Below are 17309 nucleotides of genomic sequence, written 5' to 3'. Positions count from 1 at the left end.
CAACTGCAGGGAAACACTTTCAATTAGATGCCTCTTAATCTCATTTATATCTTCAGATATTTTACCAGGTGGCTCTTTTTTGATCGTGTCCAGGAAGGAGAAGCAGCTTTTTTTACTTCTGTGCTTTGTTTTCGGTCAAAACGCAGGGATGGAAATAAGACTCCTATTGCATAGCACCTATTCCAGGTTATAATACGAGCTTGATAAGCCAGTGTACTGGCAACAAACTCAAGGGTGTCTTATTAAACTCACAGTAAAACCAGGAATGGATCAAACTGTTACGCAGTGGTATTCTTATTTCCATCCCTGATGTAACAGCGTGACTTATCAAAGATTCATTAGTCTATCGTTGTGTCTTTGTTCTCAATTAAGCATTAAGTGTGTATCATTTGTATTTATGAAATTGAGGTAAAAGGCTGGAAGACTGATCTCTTTAGTTTATAGATCCTCTTGCGTGGATGTTTTTACAGGTTCCAACTCAGTAGGACGACCATCCTTTAAGCCACCACTTGTGTTGAGAAGGGCTACACATTTAGGACAGCACGAAACATGCTAAGAACGACTCAGTTTAATAGGGAGAGTATCAGACTGCTAACGAGAGAGAGATAACAGGGGCAATCAGTTCTGTGTTAATCTAAATTAAAGCAATACAGTAAAAGACAGTAGTGATAAAAGACAATTGATCACAACGTGACCTTAAGAGTAGATCAACAAAACCCAGTACCCTTTTCGCAACCTTCTTATCTTTATTGCGAAGTTCAACTTTTCCTTTCTAAATCTGGCAACACTGTGGAGCAGCCCTCTCCTGCAGGTATTAGTCTGAACTGAACTGCCCTGTTTGAGTTCCCATTGCCCGCCCTCTAAAAGAAATAATACACAGAAATAATACACCTTACAAACATCAGACCACGACAGGAAACAAATCCCTGTAAAAGGATTGACGGAAACTGTATTTTTATATGGTTGTAAACCACAGAGCCACTTTACTGAAAGACACTAATTTCTGAGATAGTTAACAGTGACATGGTGCTGGGTTATCTGTACTGTAAGCACCTAAACAAACAAACAAAAGAGAGTTAGTCATTCGGTTTGATCAATAAATCAATCCATTTGCACACTGCCGGCCGCTAAGTGCAGGTGTGCACCATAAAAACACACTTTATAGCTGAACATGGACACGGTTGAGCAGGTTTTTAAAGCTTAATAATAATCTTAATAAGCAGCTCGGAAAAGCCAAAACCTGTGCCTGTTTGATCTTGTGTTCTTCTACTGAAAATGTTACCAGAGAAAGAAATTCATACTGGCTTATGTATGAAAGCCAGTATGAAAAACCCCAAAATAATAATAATAATTATATTTCAAAATATTGTAAGTAACAAAGACGCCGCTACTGTACCCACTACAGAATTCTATTTCGAGGGATTTCAACAATGTAAAACCAGGGGGGGTTCAGTCTTCAGAGAAACTGGCAGCCAGTATTCATGCAGGCAAGAAGAATTTTAAAGACTTTATTCCGCAGGTTACTGGGTATGTCAAAAGGCAAGCACTGCCAGGTTCACTTGCGCAAGTTCCAAACCTCTGCTGTATATCGTCTAAACTTTCAGAGCTTGAGGTTTACACTGTAGAATACAATGGGCAGCAGTGTTTGCAATGGGGTAATGCTGCAGTGCCACACTTCGGGAATACCCAGCCTGCTCCCTGTTCGTCCTGCTAATCCTTTGTAAGGACTTTCTCTAAATGAGCCTCTGTTTCCTCTGCATTACAATCGTCTGGAACAGAATAGGAGGGCCGTTCCCCCGCCTTGTTTATTTAGACTGCAGATTCAACTGGAGAGTTTCTTTTCAAATGCAGGACCTCCTTTCCAACTGTGACCATCTCTCCAGGATTCCAATAACTCACAGCTGGCAGACAGACAGACAGACAGAGTCTTGTTGCTTAAAAGCCAGCAGTACATTCAATTGTGAATATTTTATTTTGAAAAAAAGGGTCAGGTAGCAGTAAATTAAGATTGGTTTTAAACGTAACCTAGAGTAATTGTTTTTATTGTTTCGGAACACGTTCAAATACGCTTTTTAAAATGCATTGTTAAATTTAATTATGCATTCTACCGTTCTTAATTGTTCTAATTTTGGATAACAACCACTCCAGCTGCTTGGTCTAGCTTTGCTGTTCTGTGGGTTTCAGTGCAGTTGTTTATTTAGCAGTTGCTAACCTAAGCCACAATACTACAGAAGTGGAAATTGAAGCTAAATTAAAATAAGCCTGGAGCCTTTGCATGTGGTATTAAACATAATAAATAATGTATGTAAGTGTTAGCTACAGGAGTATAGGGCCATTCCTTTAATAGATTAGTTACACTGGAGAAGTCATCAATATCAGACTATTGGCAAGCCCAAGACCTTTTCTGATAGGTCCGCCACCACCACAGACACCTGAAGAGACCAATCAGAACGAAGACACTAATTTAAAATTCCTTAACAGAGAAATCAAGAGGGTGGGAGTGCTTGAAACTCACGCTGAAAGCAATTGACTGGTCCTATGTTAACATGCTGTGTGCTTAATTGGGTTAAGAAGTAGGTTAGAAGCAGAGATTTGTACAGAAGGGAGTGTGAAGTTTCTCAAAGACGACTCACACACACACATATATATGTGTATATATATATGTGTATATATATATATATATATATATATGTGTATATATATATATATAAAGACATTTTAAACATGGACCTAATGGCACCCCAGGATCATTGCAGAGCACTCACTCTACACACATATATACAAGCTGACCATTTCTAGAGGGGTTTTCAGAAAATGTGAAAGGGTTGAATTAGCCTTAAAGTGCACCAATAATGGGCAGCAAAAAGCCCAGAATCGAAGCTCTCTAATAAAGCTGTTCTTGGGCCTGACAGCACTAAGTGAAGGGGTATTCATTTCAATCACCCCCAGGGTGGCCTGTGCTGTCTAAATGAATTGATCATGCTGTTTAACAACACCAATTTAACTGAGAGAGCTGTGTTTAGGAAAAGCTTTTAACAAGCTGTCAGACACGCAGAACAACAAGGGTTTTAGTGAATGATGTTGCAGCAGTAAAGAAGGAGTTATTCTTTCTCTAGACTGGTTATACAAGGACATTCAGAACCTCTCTTTTGCTGAAAGCAGCAGAATTTTTCGGTTCTAGAATGTGACGAGCAGATTTGTGGTTTGGTCAACAGACACCAAAGAATCCTATTTAAATAAACAAGACAACAAGGAAAAGTGTCATCCTGAGGTATTTTTCAATTCAATGTTTTATTATTATTATTATTATTATTATTATTATTATTATTATTAATAATATATAACCAGGATAAGAAGCCACTGAGATTGACATCTTATTTCCAAGGAGGTCCTATAAGACAGAAGAAGCTGCAAATGTAATTCTAAGATGTAGCTCGCTATAGGATTTTACAAAGTATCAGCTACTTGGGTGCATAACTGCAAGCAACAGAAGGAACATTACTACTTCCTTATAGTGACAAGTTTCAAAGAGGGGAGGCATTGTCAACAGGTGAACAGAAGGATAAAGTAAAAAATGAACGTTATTGAGGGAAACTGTAGTTAAAAAGAATAGTTGGGGGAAGGTGCCGGCTACTACTGTCAGCAGTTACCCCAGATGATCCAAGACAGGTTAAAACCAAAGTCTGCCCGATATTTCCTGGTTAAAGTGAACAAGTCTGGCCAAATGGGGCTGCTGGGATTCACACCCCTGTGATAAGGGGGAAGGAGGAGCCAGGGGAGCAGAGGCAGCTGCAGATAAAACAGCCCTTCAAAACTTGGAATAAAGAATCAAGAGACTTCATAAAACGAACAGCCAGTGCAACCAAATGGGGAGTATACGGTGGAGACTGAACAGGGCAGGAAGCAGGAAACACTGCTGTTTCTTCGGACCCTTTGAAAAAGGACCAAGCACTGCAGACTATACTGCAACCCCCCCTAGCCATTTGGATCTCCTTCTTCAACAATATCATAACAGATAATAAAGTTTGACCACATATCTCAGAACGCCTTGGGGGCCCTTTTGAAAAACTGAAACAACTGTTCATGCCTGCAAGCACGTTATTTATTGCTGGTATAATATAGTATGGTACTATTAAAATTGGTTTATTCATTTCAAAAAATGCAAATTTAAATTGAAATTAAGGCAAAGGACCAGATTATCATCTATTTGCCTGGATTACCCCAGTTGTTTTTAGGCCAATTTACCCCAGCTAGTTTTGGTGGGGTTGGAGGGGGGTTAATAACCTTGTTCATAGCACCTTCCACAATTAATAGTCCAATACACTGGGAGTGGATGAATCCATACTATCACAGAATATCTTCATCATGTCCCTAACTGAAGACGACAAATGTCTGAACCTCTGCATCCTCTATGAATAATTCACAGAAATGTGCCATATTTATTTAAATAAAATCGTAACACACACAGGAAACTGCGAATAAAATTGCAATAGATAAAACCTAACATCAATATTGTAACAAACAAAATGCTAAATAAATGCATCCGAAGAGCCTGTCTGAAAGTACTGGGGAAACTATTGAAATTTAAAAGCTTCGGTTGAAACATGTGTATTAGGGTAAGCGCTCTGCCGTCTCTTCTTTGAAGTGTTAACCGAATCTGGCGCTGTAACCTACAGTCCTACAAATGGCTTCTATATAGAAGAGGATAAAAACTATCGTTAACACGTCTTTGACCTTACTAGTCAGAGCGGGTCTTCACCCTTCTTCAATGACTGACCGTCAGACACCAATGTTATTTAGAACAAAACACCTCCATTCGTGCAACCGGAAAGTGCACACCGAGAAAGTGGAGAAAAGCTGACCCCAAGAAAAAACATGTTCTGAAAAACAGCGTCACTGAATAAACCGTAATCAGTAATTTCAGCTGCATGTGGATTGCCTAGTTTTTCGATTGTATAGCTGAAGTCACACTACACGCGTGTTTCCTTTTTAAAATATGTTTTAAAAGCGTTGTTATTATTATTATCATTAATTTGTTTTAGGCAAAGCTGACCATTACATGAACTAACAAAGTGAGATAAGATAATAATAATAAAAAAAAAAAACCTCCAATCTTAATATCTGTTTACTGCATTTAGAATCGTATGCATGTTTGTTGGAACGTGCGAAAAAACGAAAAAGTAGTTTACCTGTTGCAAAGGTTTGTAAACAAAGCAGGTAGTAGAGACGCTTACGGGCATTGGCTCTGGAAAAGAATATCTTACTGAATAGCAGCTATTAAAAACCGAGGTTATACCAAAACAAACTTTAAAAAAAAAACATGCGACATATTGATTCACATATTATTGCGGCTCTGTGTGCTACTTGCAGTGCATGAGTCGAGAGCCCTCTTGTGGACAAAAGTTAAAAATACAGCAGACTTTACAAACAGGAACAAATCACCTGGAGCACATACCGCACCCGGCACAGTTTCGACTAAACCCCACCTCGCCTCTTCCCATTATTATTTTTTAATTAAGTCCAGTTCTGTCATAAAATAATTACACTGTAAATTGCAACAGCACAATAAAAAATGTTAATTTATATTACAGTTCTATTCTCGAGAAACAATCCAAGATAATGCTGTTTTTATTCCTTTTTTTATTTCATAATAATATGTATTATTTCATATCACGACATATTCCTATATCATAGTGTTAAATCTGAAAATCGTTGCATCTATAATTCCATTTTTTGTGCAAAACAAACCAAATTAGTAAACAGTACTGTGTAGTAGTGAAAGAGTCTTAAAAAGTAAACCCACTCCGCTTTCGCATAAGGAATTCGTGATATATATTGATGGTATTATGTTAGGTCTTCATAGTGTGTTATACTCCAACCATCCGGTTCCTGCACGTTCGAAACCAAAACCATAGCCTACCGCCAATGTTGAAAACCACAAAGCGATCAAGTGAATAAACAGTATAGCAAGAGATTGCAATGGCTTCATTGTGTTCACTGATCTATGTTAGTTAAACCAAAAAACCTTAATTAGTTACAAACAGGAACACAGATCAACTAACATTCAGCCGTGCATTGTTTTAGGCTGAGTACATGTCAGCTCACAGATCTCAACAGAAAAGACTGGCCCTGGGCTCTAGTTAATCAGATAGCTGTAAGAGTTGGAGAGACATAATATTTATGTGGGTTTTAAATTGCCGAATCAAAATAATATATTGGAGTTTATTGAGTGCCTGTTCGGTTTTCGTGATTTGAATGATGCAAATTTAAAATTTACCTGAGGGGTCTAATCTGTTGATAAAATATGTTGACATGCTTACTTTAACCTTCCGTGCTACACCTCCACGTTAAATTTTTATGGTCTGTATAGTTTCCTTGTACAGCAGTAACACATATTGAATTGCAATGAACTGTGTTGGTTTTAGTCATGATGGGTAAGACTGTGCTCAGGTGGCAGGTGCAGTCAGTGATCATGGAACAAGATTATTTTTACCTGGTCCCATTGCAAAAACCTTTACAAGCTTGTAAAAAGTTGTTGTTGTTTTTTTTTTTCATCCGATCTACTTAATGACTTGTGTGTTTTCTATACTTCAAATTACTGACCGTATCATGTATCTGAAACCTCCATTTGTAGTTTTAATCCAATTTTATGGCGAGTCGAAAGTGTGGCTCCTGAAAATCTCACCTGGTTCATTGCTTCTAAGGATATTTTGTTATAATAGTGACAGCCCTTGTATCTGCTGTAGATGCATATAAGGGGATTTCCCCATTCAGGAAAGGCGTTCTTGCAGTTCTACCAGCATGTGTCAAAATGCTACCCAGGACAGAAATGTGTAAACAATCCTATCTGTACACAGCAAAGACCTACACATTCCTACTACAGAAATGAGTCCGGTACTGCATCACATACTGCAGCTTTGTGTACTGCTACAAGCTTTTACAGGATCAAAGAATCTAATATTGGGTTATTTCAATTATTCCTATTTTTAAACCCATTAACACTGCTCTTTCTTACTGAAACGGTGTGCAGATAACCGTATGTGCTTATTCAGTTTACATGTCATAACAGTGGATAGTTGCTTAACAACCAGCTCTGGTTCCATCGTCATTCCACACAGTGAGAGGGCAAATCTCTATAGAAAACTATTCTTTGGAGAGACATGTTATAGATAAGAAGGTAATGGATCCAGCCCCAAACTTTTCATTCCAAGGGCACCTTATTCAAAACCTGCAAATTGACAACAAAATAAATAAAAAATAAACCAGACAATCCACAAGGAAGTGACTTGTTAACAAGATGTGTGATTACATGCGCCATTGCACCCACTTTTGAAATACTGTCCCCAAGTAGCTTACTGTTCAGTTGGGTGATTTAGTTTGCTTACTGGTATATGTGAAACATACAAAAATGGGTCTGTACTGTACTATAATCCACTCAAAGATTTGTTTTAAGTTTTCAGGGTTTTCATTTTTAGATTTAAAAATGTAAAAATTGTATTTATATAAATGCAAACAAAAAAAATATATATATAGGTTTCATTTTAAACTGAATTGGACTGTTTTGAAATTAGCACTTTGTGAAAGGGCCCTTCACCACGTCTCATTACAATCTCCGTGTAGTACTATAAGCACTTAACCGTGGCTCTCAAAAATTTTCACTTACCTTTAAATCGGGCTGGATCCCATTATATGATCTCATTAAAAGCCACTAATTGCTTGCCCATCAAGGGCAGCATTATAATGAAGGTGAAATGAAAACAAAAATAGTACTAAATTGGAATACATATAATATAGAACCCTTCAAACTTTCTTTTGTGACTAACACACTTCCAGCAAAACATTTACCAGAGAGATGCTTATCTGAAACCAAATGTAAGTGAAACTTCAGAGGGTTTTTGATAGACCGCAATAGCCGTTTCTGCTGAAGGCAGTATTACTTTTCAGATGAAAGCAATAGCCAAGTAAGTTTTAATAGATGTAGGGCTTGAACTTTTGGGGGTTTTATTTTCCAAATCTCTACCTCCCTTTAAATGTTAATTCATATTTGTTAAGCTGTCTCTGCATCCTAAGAGAAAACTTCTAATTATTTTTGTTGCTACAAATCAAGGAGATTTTAAATGATGGACTTGCTGTCAGTGTACCCTCCGTACTGGGTATTTTATGATGAAAATAAAATCTGTCAGGACAGCTCTGTTAAATGAGTGAAAATAACAAAAGCACAACAATAAACTAGGCGACTGCAAGAATTACATGCAATTAGAATCAGCAAAGAGCAATTATCATTTGTCACATCTGTCTGAAATAAAAATATGAAGCGAAACAGAATCCAGCTCAGTCAAGATATGAAGTTAATGAACAGCTTTTTTTGAGCAGTGTGGAGTAATGGTTAGGGCTCTGGACTCTTGACCAGAGGGTTGTGGGTTCAATCCCCAGTGGGGGACACTGCTGCTGTACCCTTGAGCAAGGTACTTTACCTAGATTGCTCCAGTAAAAACCCAACTGTATAAATGGGTAATTGTATGTAAAAATAATGTGATATCTGTATAATGTGAAATAATGTATAATGTGATATCTTGTAACAATTGTAAGTCACCCTGGATAAGGGCGTCTGCTAAGAAATAAATAATAATAAAATAATAATAATTACAGAATCGGCTCAAAATAAGTTTAAAGGGACATCATGTGATCAAAAATAAAACCTGAAAACTTCAAGCCCTAAATATATGATACTGCAATTGTAGCCATCGGTGCAAGTACATGGTTATCTGGGCTTAGAAAAGTTTTCAAAGTGGTTCAAATGGAGGGCATAGAAGTTTCTAGTCAAATACTTTACCACTGAACATACACCAATTCTCAGGAACTCAATAAACCTTCTATTTTACTAATTGAAAACTCTGTGTGTTGCAAAAAGGAAGCTACAATAGCAGGAACAAATGACGGATCTTGATGTCAATTTTATTTACATAACATTGGTGTTAACCATGTGACGTACTGTTACAACTGTAAATGGTAAGAAAATAAAAGGCACTAATTTGTTAAAAATGGATATTCTGTATGCACCCTAAATTATGATTATAGGTACTGTAATACTGTTAATCGGGCAAACCAAAAGAATACAACTTAGACATAACCACCCCACCCCATGTCATTTTTGAAAGCAAACGCTTTCTAAAATAATTGGATCATGACGTTTACAGTTTAGATGCATTTTTTAAATACTAGCAGTTATTGTTCAATCACAGGGTTTGAACGGAGGTTGTATTAGAATTACACAGGATGAAACATGGGCATTCCAGAGCGACACAAAGCAGCGTTTGTCCTTCCCTTAACACAAAACAATACAATTAAAATAAGGTTAGGATATCATGCAGAGAGGCCACAGACAGGCATGTCCCTTTTAATTCTTACTCAAGTTTGTGTTGTGCATTTATTTCACTACAAGTAAAATGCATGATGAGCGCAGATTTCATTACAAACTTTTACAACCTAATTTAACATTGGTTTTCCTCTTCTAAAAAAAAAAATTTTTTTAAAATGCGGCTGGGGATAATCCACTAGACAGCAGCATGAACAATGTGGTTTCTTTGCAGACAGCCTCTATTGCAGTATTCTAGCAGCCTATAACAAAGCAAGCAAGAGAAGATCCAGCAGCACAAAGCATTAAAGGAGAAACACTCCAACAAACCTTTTTTGGGGAAAGGGGGGTTGAAAAAGGTGATTATTCAAATGACAAAAATGAGCAGCTGTGCTTTTCCAATAAACAGTTTCTGAAAAATACAACAGGGTTGTGTAAACTGGTTTGTGGTAAATGCTATTTGGTACAGGAGAATTGAGCCACTCAAAGCACTGGGTTGTTTTCTAGGTATACCAATAAACTCTTAATTATGTAACATTGTTAAAGGAGTAATCACTAACTCACTCTGGATACAAAGCCCTAAACTACTGACCATGTATGAAATTAAAGAGCTTAGGTAAAAAGAGGTTAAGAAAGTTTCTTCAAAGGGACAGTCTTTACCTTCACACACTACAGATAAGAATATTGAGAAAAACAAATACTGTAGGAGCCTGCAGAGTGTTTCCCTTTCAAAGCTTAGCCTCACAATGCAGTGCTTGTAAAGTACATCCTCCATGATTGTGTTTCATAACCGTCTGATTGCATCCAAAATATCTTTTCGGCTGTTGCTACAATTTGAGCAGGAAGTTTATGGCACAAAAGGCTAACATTTTTACACCTTTTATACCCTAATTTACACGCAAGCCCAAGTGTAAAATGCAGCTTTTCAGTCTCTTTCTCTCTTTTTTGAGATTAACGCAAGCTTCATCCTGGAAAACTTTGGAGGCAAGCATTTTTTGTTGTTATAAATAACAGCACCTCTCGGGTGATCTTGATAATCGTTGTCGTCTTTGCTGCTGAAGAATGACGGCCTTACTTCAAATAGGTAAGGCTTACCTTATCCAGCCTGTGCCAAAGGCACCATTTTATACTTAGCAACATTGACTTTACATTATTCTACAAGAAAGGCAGCTGCCTTATCCTTACTTTTAAGGTACAAAACTGAATGATAGACCTTTATAGCACAGTAGTTCATTTCACTGTCAGACCATTTTTCACCTGTGATTACATTTCTTTCTCTTCCTTAAAACATTTAAATGAACCCCTTCCGGTCATTGTCACAAAGTTGAAAAAACACATTTGACTTCAGTCAGCAGCTACAACTGTAGTCACTTAAAGTGAAGACATACATCAAACACCATGGCTCAGGAGTTGTGTAGCCAACAACGACAACAATATTAAACTCATAAAACATTCAAACTATTTGTTAAACCTGATTTTAATTATTGAATTCAGACGGGAAAGGGGTTAATGGCAGTTTATAGCGTTCCGAATAGTCAGAAGGATCCCATCTACGGCAGCAGATTAAATGTTGAAGACTTCTTGTTTGACTGAGAAGCTCACAGAAGCAATGCACCAAACATGATGCTGATAACAGGACGGGCGAATGGTGGCAGCAGTGACAGTGGGAAGAGAAAAAAAAAAAAAAACGCACTCATTCGCTTTCTTCTGGGTTCTGGGGATCAATTATTTTAACGTGAGTGAAGGGGAACAGACCTCTTCGGCCATTCACCTCACCCTCCCACTGGCCACTAATGTTCATCCTTGTCACCTTTACAATGTCTCCGACCTGTTTGGGGATAAAGAAAAAAAAAGTTATACAAGTTGAAGCACAGCTTTAGGTTTTATGAATGTAGAATTTGAAAGGGTAAGCTATACAAATAAGTTAAATAGAGAAGAATGGGCTTCACGTTAGTAAAAGGCCAAGTATCAAGTCAAATCTGGCAACAAATATTTACAGCTTGATTTTTAAAAAGGACTCCAGACCACAGCATCTCTGAAACTGAAGACCCTTGATATAGTGATCTACCTTAGCAACTGTCCCAAACCTTATATATATATATATATATATATATATATATATTCAAGATTTAAAGAAGATATTGCAGCAACATAAAACATTACATTTAAACCCTTTCCTTTAGGGTATTGTTTTCTGAAGTTACCAATCTATGGCAGCATTCCAAAGTCAACCAAGAAAGAGTAGCAACAGCAATTTCACCAATGCTAGTGTTTTCAAACTGATTTTTTATGGCATAATTTAATATGAATTGATACATTTGATAAATTGCATATTAGGATAAAGAAATAGAATCATAATTCAGTAGTGATTATATCATATATATAATATATATAATATATATATATATATATATATATATATATATATATATATATATATATATATATATATATACACACACACACATATATATATATATAACAGAAAGCATTTCAAATTAGGCTTCAGATTGGAAGTCATGCATTTGATGGTTCTTCTGACCCCTTCGTGTAAAGCCCAAACAACCCGTGTAATCCAGACATAGCCTCCAGTAGGAACACACCCCGATGAAACAGCCTGGAAACATGTCACCAAGATCACAAAGAGTGTTTGCAGCTTCCAGTTCAAGCAAGAATTCATTGCCCCGAGCAACACTAGTCAGAGATGCATTCCACAGCTACTCAATGATCTACCTGCCACACCTTGTAGTAATCTGAAGTCTTAGCACACGTGGAAACCTATCGAGAGAAGTTGCCCAGGTATCACTTGCCGCTGATGTGCGGACAAAGACAAATCCTGGGTGCCAAATATCAAACGAGTCTTACAGCTACTACTGCACCCGCTGTTAAAACGTATGCAGGTCAGAGCAGAACAGAAGCACTACCCAATTTCCACTTTATGTCAGTTTTGCAAATAATCTAATCGTGGAGCACTACAACAATCTAAATACACCTTTTGAAGGGCTTGTCTAAACATTCCCCTTTATTGAGGAATAAGCATAATAGCCTACTTTCTAGTTCACAATCTACCTTACCTATGAACGAGGGTAGTGGGGGTGCAGTAAGTTATACAAGTGCTAAAAGTTTAGAATTTAACTGAAAAATAAGTGTTTTAATAGCCTTTCCATTTGCACAACTGCTGTACAAATGTCTTTTACATGTGTGGCATCAATGTAGAAAACAAAGTATTAAAATGTTTAATATTTTTATACTTAAAAGTTGAAACATTTATGACGTTATATGGAATCTAACTATACACACACCCACACACCATAAAATAGCAGTTTAGGAACACTTGCTTCTTGTGCAGAGCTGTGATTCTGTTTTTGGAACGTTTTCGTATCTATTTAGAATTCAAAAAGCAACCTCTAATCTGCCAGATTCAGACACTAACATCAGCGGCCTGTGGACTACTGCAGAGTGGGCAGTGCTCAGCATTTGTGGGTTTTGACTTTGGTGAACATGTATGTCTTTGATGTGGACTGCAGCAAGAATTAATTTAGCTCAGCACTACCTCACACAGCATTTTCAAATAATTTCCCATGCTCGGCATTAAGTTTAGCAGCTAATGGTTAGGCTTTAATATTTATAATCCTGACTAAAATGTCATATTTTGAATCCTTTTACCAGGAAAGTGTCTTTCTTTCCATTTTGTCAGGACCGGCAGTAATCCGGTTCAAAACAGGAAATAGAACTAATTAATAACTGGTACAATTAAACGGGGGTATTACTCATGAAGACAGGGAAGAAAGGGTCCTGAATTTATTACATGTCCTAAAATAAAAAGCTATTCTTAATAACTTCTAGATGAAGCTCATTTATCTCCCGGGCGGAATCCTTGTGTTTATGTCCTAAATACTATGAAGCACATGCGTCATAGACATTTTGAACCTAATTATTCTATTTCTAAAGTGCCATTTCATTTTCATTAAAAATGTAACCCAATTTGCACTTCCCTCCAAGGAAATGAACACCAATGAGCCAGCAAAAACAGCAAAGCAAAAAACATACTGCTCATTTGTACTTTATTTTTCTTCAACTTGCAAGATATATAAAAAAAAACCACACATACTTGATTAGACTCCCTGCACAGGGAGAACAGACATCCCTAAATAATGTTGAATTTTGGGGGACGGTGGAGGGGGGGGGTCTACTGCTTTACAGTAGGATGTGTGTGGCATTCAACGTGTGTAACAAATCTCTTACCTCTAGTGCCAGGGCTGTCTTGTCGTAAGCACACGGCACTCGTTTCTGGATAGCTTTGGCCAGGACAGGTCCGTTCTGTGTGGAGGGCAGGGGGTTGATGACGGCCCCTGGGGTGGTAGGGGGGAGAGGGGAGGGTGTCTGTGGCTGGGCGTACGCGTGTGCAGGTTCAGGGATGCCATAACTGTTTGAATTTCTGTTGCCGTAGAACTGGTGCGGCGACGGTCGAACAAGCTTTTCCACGTACGGCACAGGGATCATGCCGACTCTGCCCTCCTTGGTGCGGGCGCTCCACCACTGATCCTCAGGCTTGTCTAAGATTATCAGGATCTCGCCTTTCTTAAAGGGAAGATCTTCCGCATCGTTCCCAGTGAAATCATACAGTGTCCGAACATACTCCAGGTTTTCTTCTGCTGGTCCCAGAACAGGTGCAGGACTGGATCCTATGGCTGGATTTGGGTGCCTATTAAGTTTGTAAGGTAGAACACAACAGTTATTAAAAAACCATGCAGAACAACTTCCGCTTAAATAATTAAATCAGGCCATTGTACTGTCTTCACAATTAATTATTCTCCTAGTATATAAAAAAAAAATAATGCGATAACTGTGTGGCACAAGGAACTAGAATCTTTACATTTCCTCAAATCTGATGAGCAACACCTTACAAAAGACAGGTCTGTCAATTCTCTCAAAAAGAACAACTGCAAGACAAAGTCAGACCAATTCTCAAAAGAAAGTGAAGAATATACTTCTTGAAATAATGATAGTTTGTCCCTGTAAGAAACTAGTTCTCAAGTTTGCAAAGGAATTTATTTTCCGCAGTTGTCTTTGTAATCATGTATTTCTTGGGTGCATACTTCAGTAATACACAATTTGTTTAATTTCAGAATCCACCTGTTACTCCATAGTATTTATTATCCGAGTAATGTATACAATAACAGATTTTATATAGCCCGATTGTAGCTTCCTGATCCAGTACCACTCGAGTTAAGAGGACCTCGTTTAGAATATTAAACAACTTTCAAACCATTTCCCTAAAAGAGATGCAACACTGCATTTGATGGATTGATCTTGGCCCAACAGTTAATATGTAGATGTACGTAAAATACTACAATATATTTACAAGAGTATTTGCTTTAACTTCTTGTTTAATATTTTTTAATATATTAAACAGGGCTGACAAATATACAATTTGTAATAACCAACTGTGTTCCGGTCGCCCAGTGCTAAATTAGGCCTGCCAAACAAATAAACGGAAGTTTTCATTTAAAAAACACGAAGCATTTAGAGGAAGAAGCACCACCGAGTACAGCGTTAGCGACATGGAGGTTTTAGAACCACACACACCCCCACAATCAACTTCATCTACAACAGATGCCTTACAGGTAAGGCAGTCAGAATCTACCTCTACAGCTCAAAGAACAAACGTTAACAATAGCGTTACTGAATGCTTACCTCGATGCTGGCTCTATAAGTGTTGTTGTGTCCAAATAATGTATTTTGTAGAATTCCAAAAGCGCTGGTAGATGTTCAAACTCCTGATCTCCTATTTTAAACCTTTTGTTTGGTAACGAGTTGATGATATAGTGAGACACTTTTGAGTTTTCCGACACCGACAGCACATAGTCACCGGGGCATGTAGATGAATCACGGACCAAGAACATGCCGTGTCTCTGTGCCTGTAACCGGTTCTGGGCTTCTTGTCGGGAAACAGGTCCGAAATACCAACTAGACCGATCCGTGGACTCGAACCGTGCTGATGACATGATTATTGATTTTTTTTTTTTGGAAGACACGCACAATAGATCAATCTAAACCGCTAGCACATATGCTTTAAAAGGATCCAGGGTGAATTTCACGTCAAAATCTTTACAATTTAAAATCAACCAGGGTGCAAACGTAACAGATTACTACAAGGAAATTAAAATAGATTACTTTAGCTAAACGTTTCTCGAGAAACGTCTATGCACCACTAGACCTATTTAAAGCATCCTAATGCTCAGTTTCCACTTTCAATAAAGTCATTAAAAAAATAATTAAGAAACCGAATACATATAATGAATATTGCAATTAGTTTAACTTTTTCGTTTTTTTAAAATCAGTTCTTAGCACTCAACACACCTAACGGATTGTCGTTTTACTAAAATAAATCGCCCCTCATTGTGTTAAATATCAGGCATGTCCGCAATCTACATATAAAAAGATCCGTATACTTATGTTTGTAGTGTGGAATATTTAAAGCCCCTGAATTCGTGAAAGCGATTTATTAAAGGCTTTTTTTGTCCAGTAGACTTTGCTGTGAAAATGGCGGCCTTCGATTCCAACACGTCTTCGCTTTGAAATAAATTCTGCAGCGATCCTCTGCTTCACGCTCCTCGTCGCATTAACACGGCTTTACGCCGCCAAGTCTTGGGTTATAATTTTAAAAGCTGGATAATTCTTGATAGGTTCTTAATGTTTTTTTTTTTCCTTCCCCCTGTTGATATCAGTTCTCTCTTTGAAAATGCTTAGAAATGGCGGATAAGCGGGCGTGTCTGCGCTTTCCCACTCGCCCCACACCACGTTGATGACGTAGCAAGGCGTAAACTCAATGTATTGCAACAGACGCTATCGTGGCTAAGATCAAACTATTCTCAGGACCAAGTAGTTTGAGCCTGCATGGCGAACTCGGGATGTCATTTTCACAAACTTCTCTGTTCTATACTCTATTGTCGCTTTATTTAACAAACAGTAGTTAATTCGTATACAATATTCACCTTTTAAATTTGTAATACAGGTCATTCAAATACATTAACATAATTGACAAACATCACTGGCTACAAAAATGAAATGCATTATCTAGTATACATTTATAATAAAACATGATAATATCGTTTTATGTTTTAATTATATTAATCAGCAAAATTTACAAACAATAAATTATAACAGTTTGTGCCTGATAAGCTAAAATAAACAATATTAAGAATACAATTGTTAACCAATATGAATACATTTAAAAAACTAATAACTTTTAAAATAGTAAAAATCCTATGGTATTAATTAGTTTTTAAAAGAAATTTCTGGTACTTTCAGTAGTAAGACCACTTCCTCATTGAGGCAACGTTTTTGTTGCTCCCATGACTGGCCTAATAAAGAGGTTTCATGCGTTTTTAATTTTTTTAAAAAAATTTAACAAGTATATAGCAATTTGAAGGTAATCAAAATATAGATACATGACCCTGAATTCCCCATGTCTAATCTACATGGGTTATATCTTAAATATATATGACATTAGGTATGTATTAGTACAGCAGTACTAGTCAATAATGGTTCCACCTTTAAGGGCTGTGTTATTTGTGGGATACTGCAGGGGTGAGTCTGAATATTCGAGTAATCCATGAGCGCGCATGTTCTCATTTCATTACCTGCAAACCCACACCCCCACCTAAACTGGATCCCAATCCTTGTACTTGAAATAACCATGCTGGATTTTTAGTAGGACACATTACTACAATGTTCCATGAGCCTGTCAGAAGCAGCTCTGATTTGTACGAGCATGTGTCATTCACGGGGGTTTTCCCGATTAGCAATGACATGAGTAATACCCTTGACTTCCTTGTTACTGTTTAAAAACACACATACATCGTGCGTGCTTGAGTGTTATCTTTATTAGTATTATTACAATTATGTAACTGCACAGCGTTGAGTTGTATTGACTTGACTGTGCAAAGGG

The 17309-nt window shown here is 37.4% G+C and overlaps 1 protein-coding gene across 1 annotated transcript; it reads right to left on the bottom strand.

Moving 5' to 3' along the window:
- Positions 1 to 8934: 8934 nt before the first annotated feature.
- LOC117428561 (crk-like protein) lies at positions 8935 to 16223 on the bottom strand. Its single transcript, XM_034047697.3, has 3 exons — positions 15053 to 16223; positions 13601 to 14060; positions 8935 to 11183 (listed from the first exon to the last, which is right to left on the bottom strand). Exons 1-3 carry the CDS (start codon positions 15361 to 15363, stop codon positions 11049 to 11051), a joined length of 906 nt encoding a protein of 301 aa, XP_033903588.1. The 5' UTR covers positions 15364 to 16223; the 3' UTR covers positions 8935 to 11048.
- Between the last annotated feature and the right edge of the window lie 1086 nt (positions 16224 to 17309).

Source organism: Acipenser ruthenus, chromosome 21, assembly GCF_902713425.1.
Source record: "Acipenser ruthenus chromosome 21, fAciRut3.2 maternal haplotype, whole genome shotgun sequence".
In the NCBI taxonomy this organism is placed as follows: Eukaryota; Metazoa; Chordata; class Actinopteri; order Acipenseriformes; family Acipenseridae; genus Acipenser; species Acipenser ruthenus.
Note: the sequence above shows the minus strand (reverse complement) of the source record. Positions and strands in the feature narration are given on the sequence as shown.

Bases quoted from the DNA above. Each gene is read 5' to 3' on its own strand.
- LOC117428561 (XM_034047697.3), bottom strand. From the start codon at position 15,363: ATGTCATCAGCACGGTTCGAGTCCACGGATCGGTCTAGTTGGTATTTC. The intron at 14,061-15,052 runs GTAAGCATTCAG...CAAACTTAATAG, and splicing joins CTTATAGAGCCAGCATCGAG to GCACCCAAATCCAGCCATAG. The intron at 11,184-13,600 runs GTAAGAGATTTG...ATCCCCAAACAG, and splicing joins AGACAGCCCTGGCACTAGAG to GTCGGAGACATTGTAAAGGT.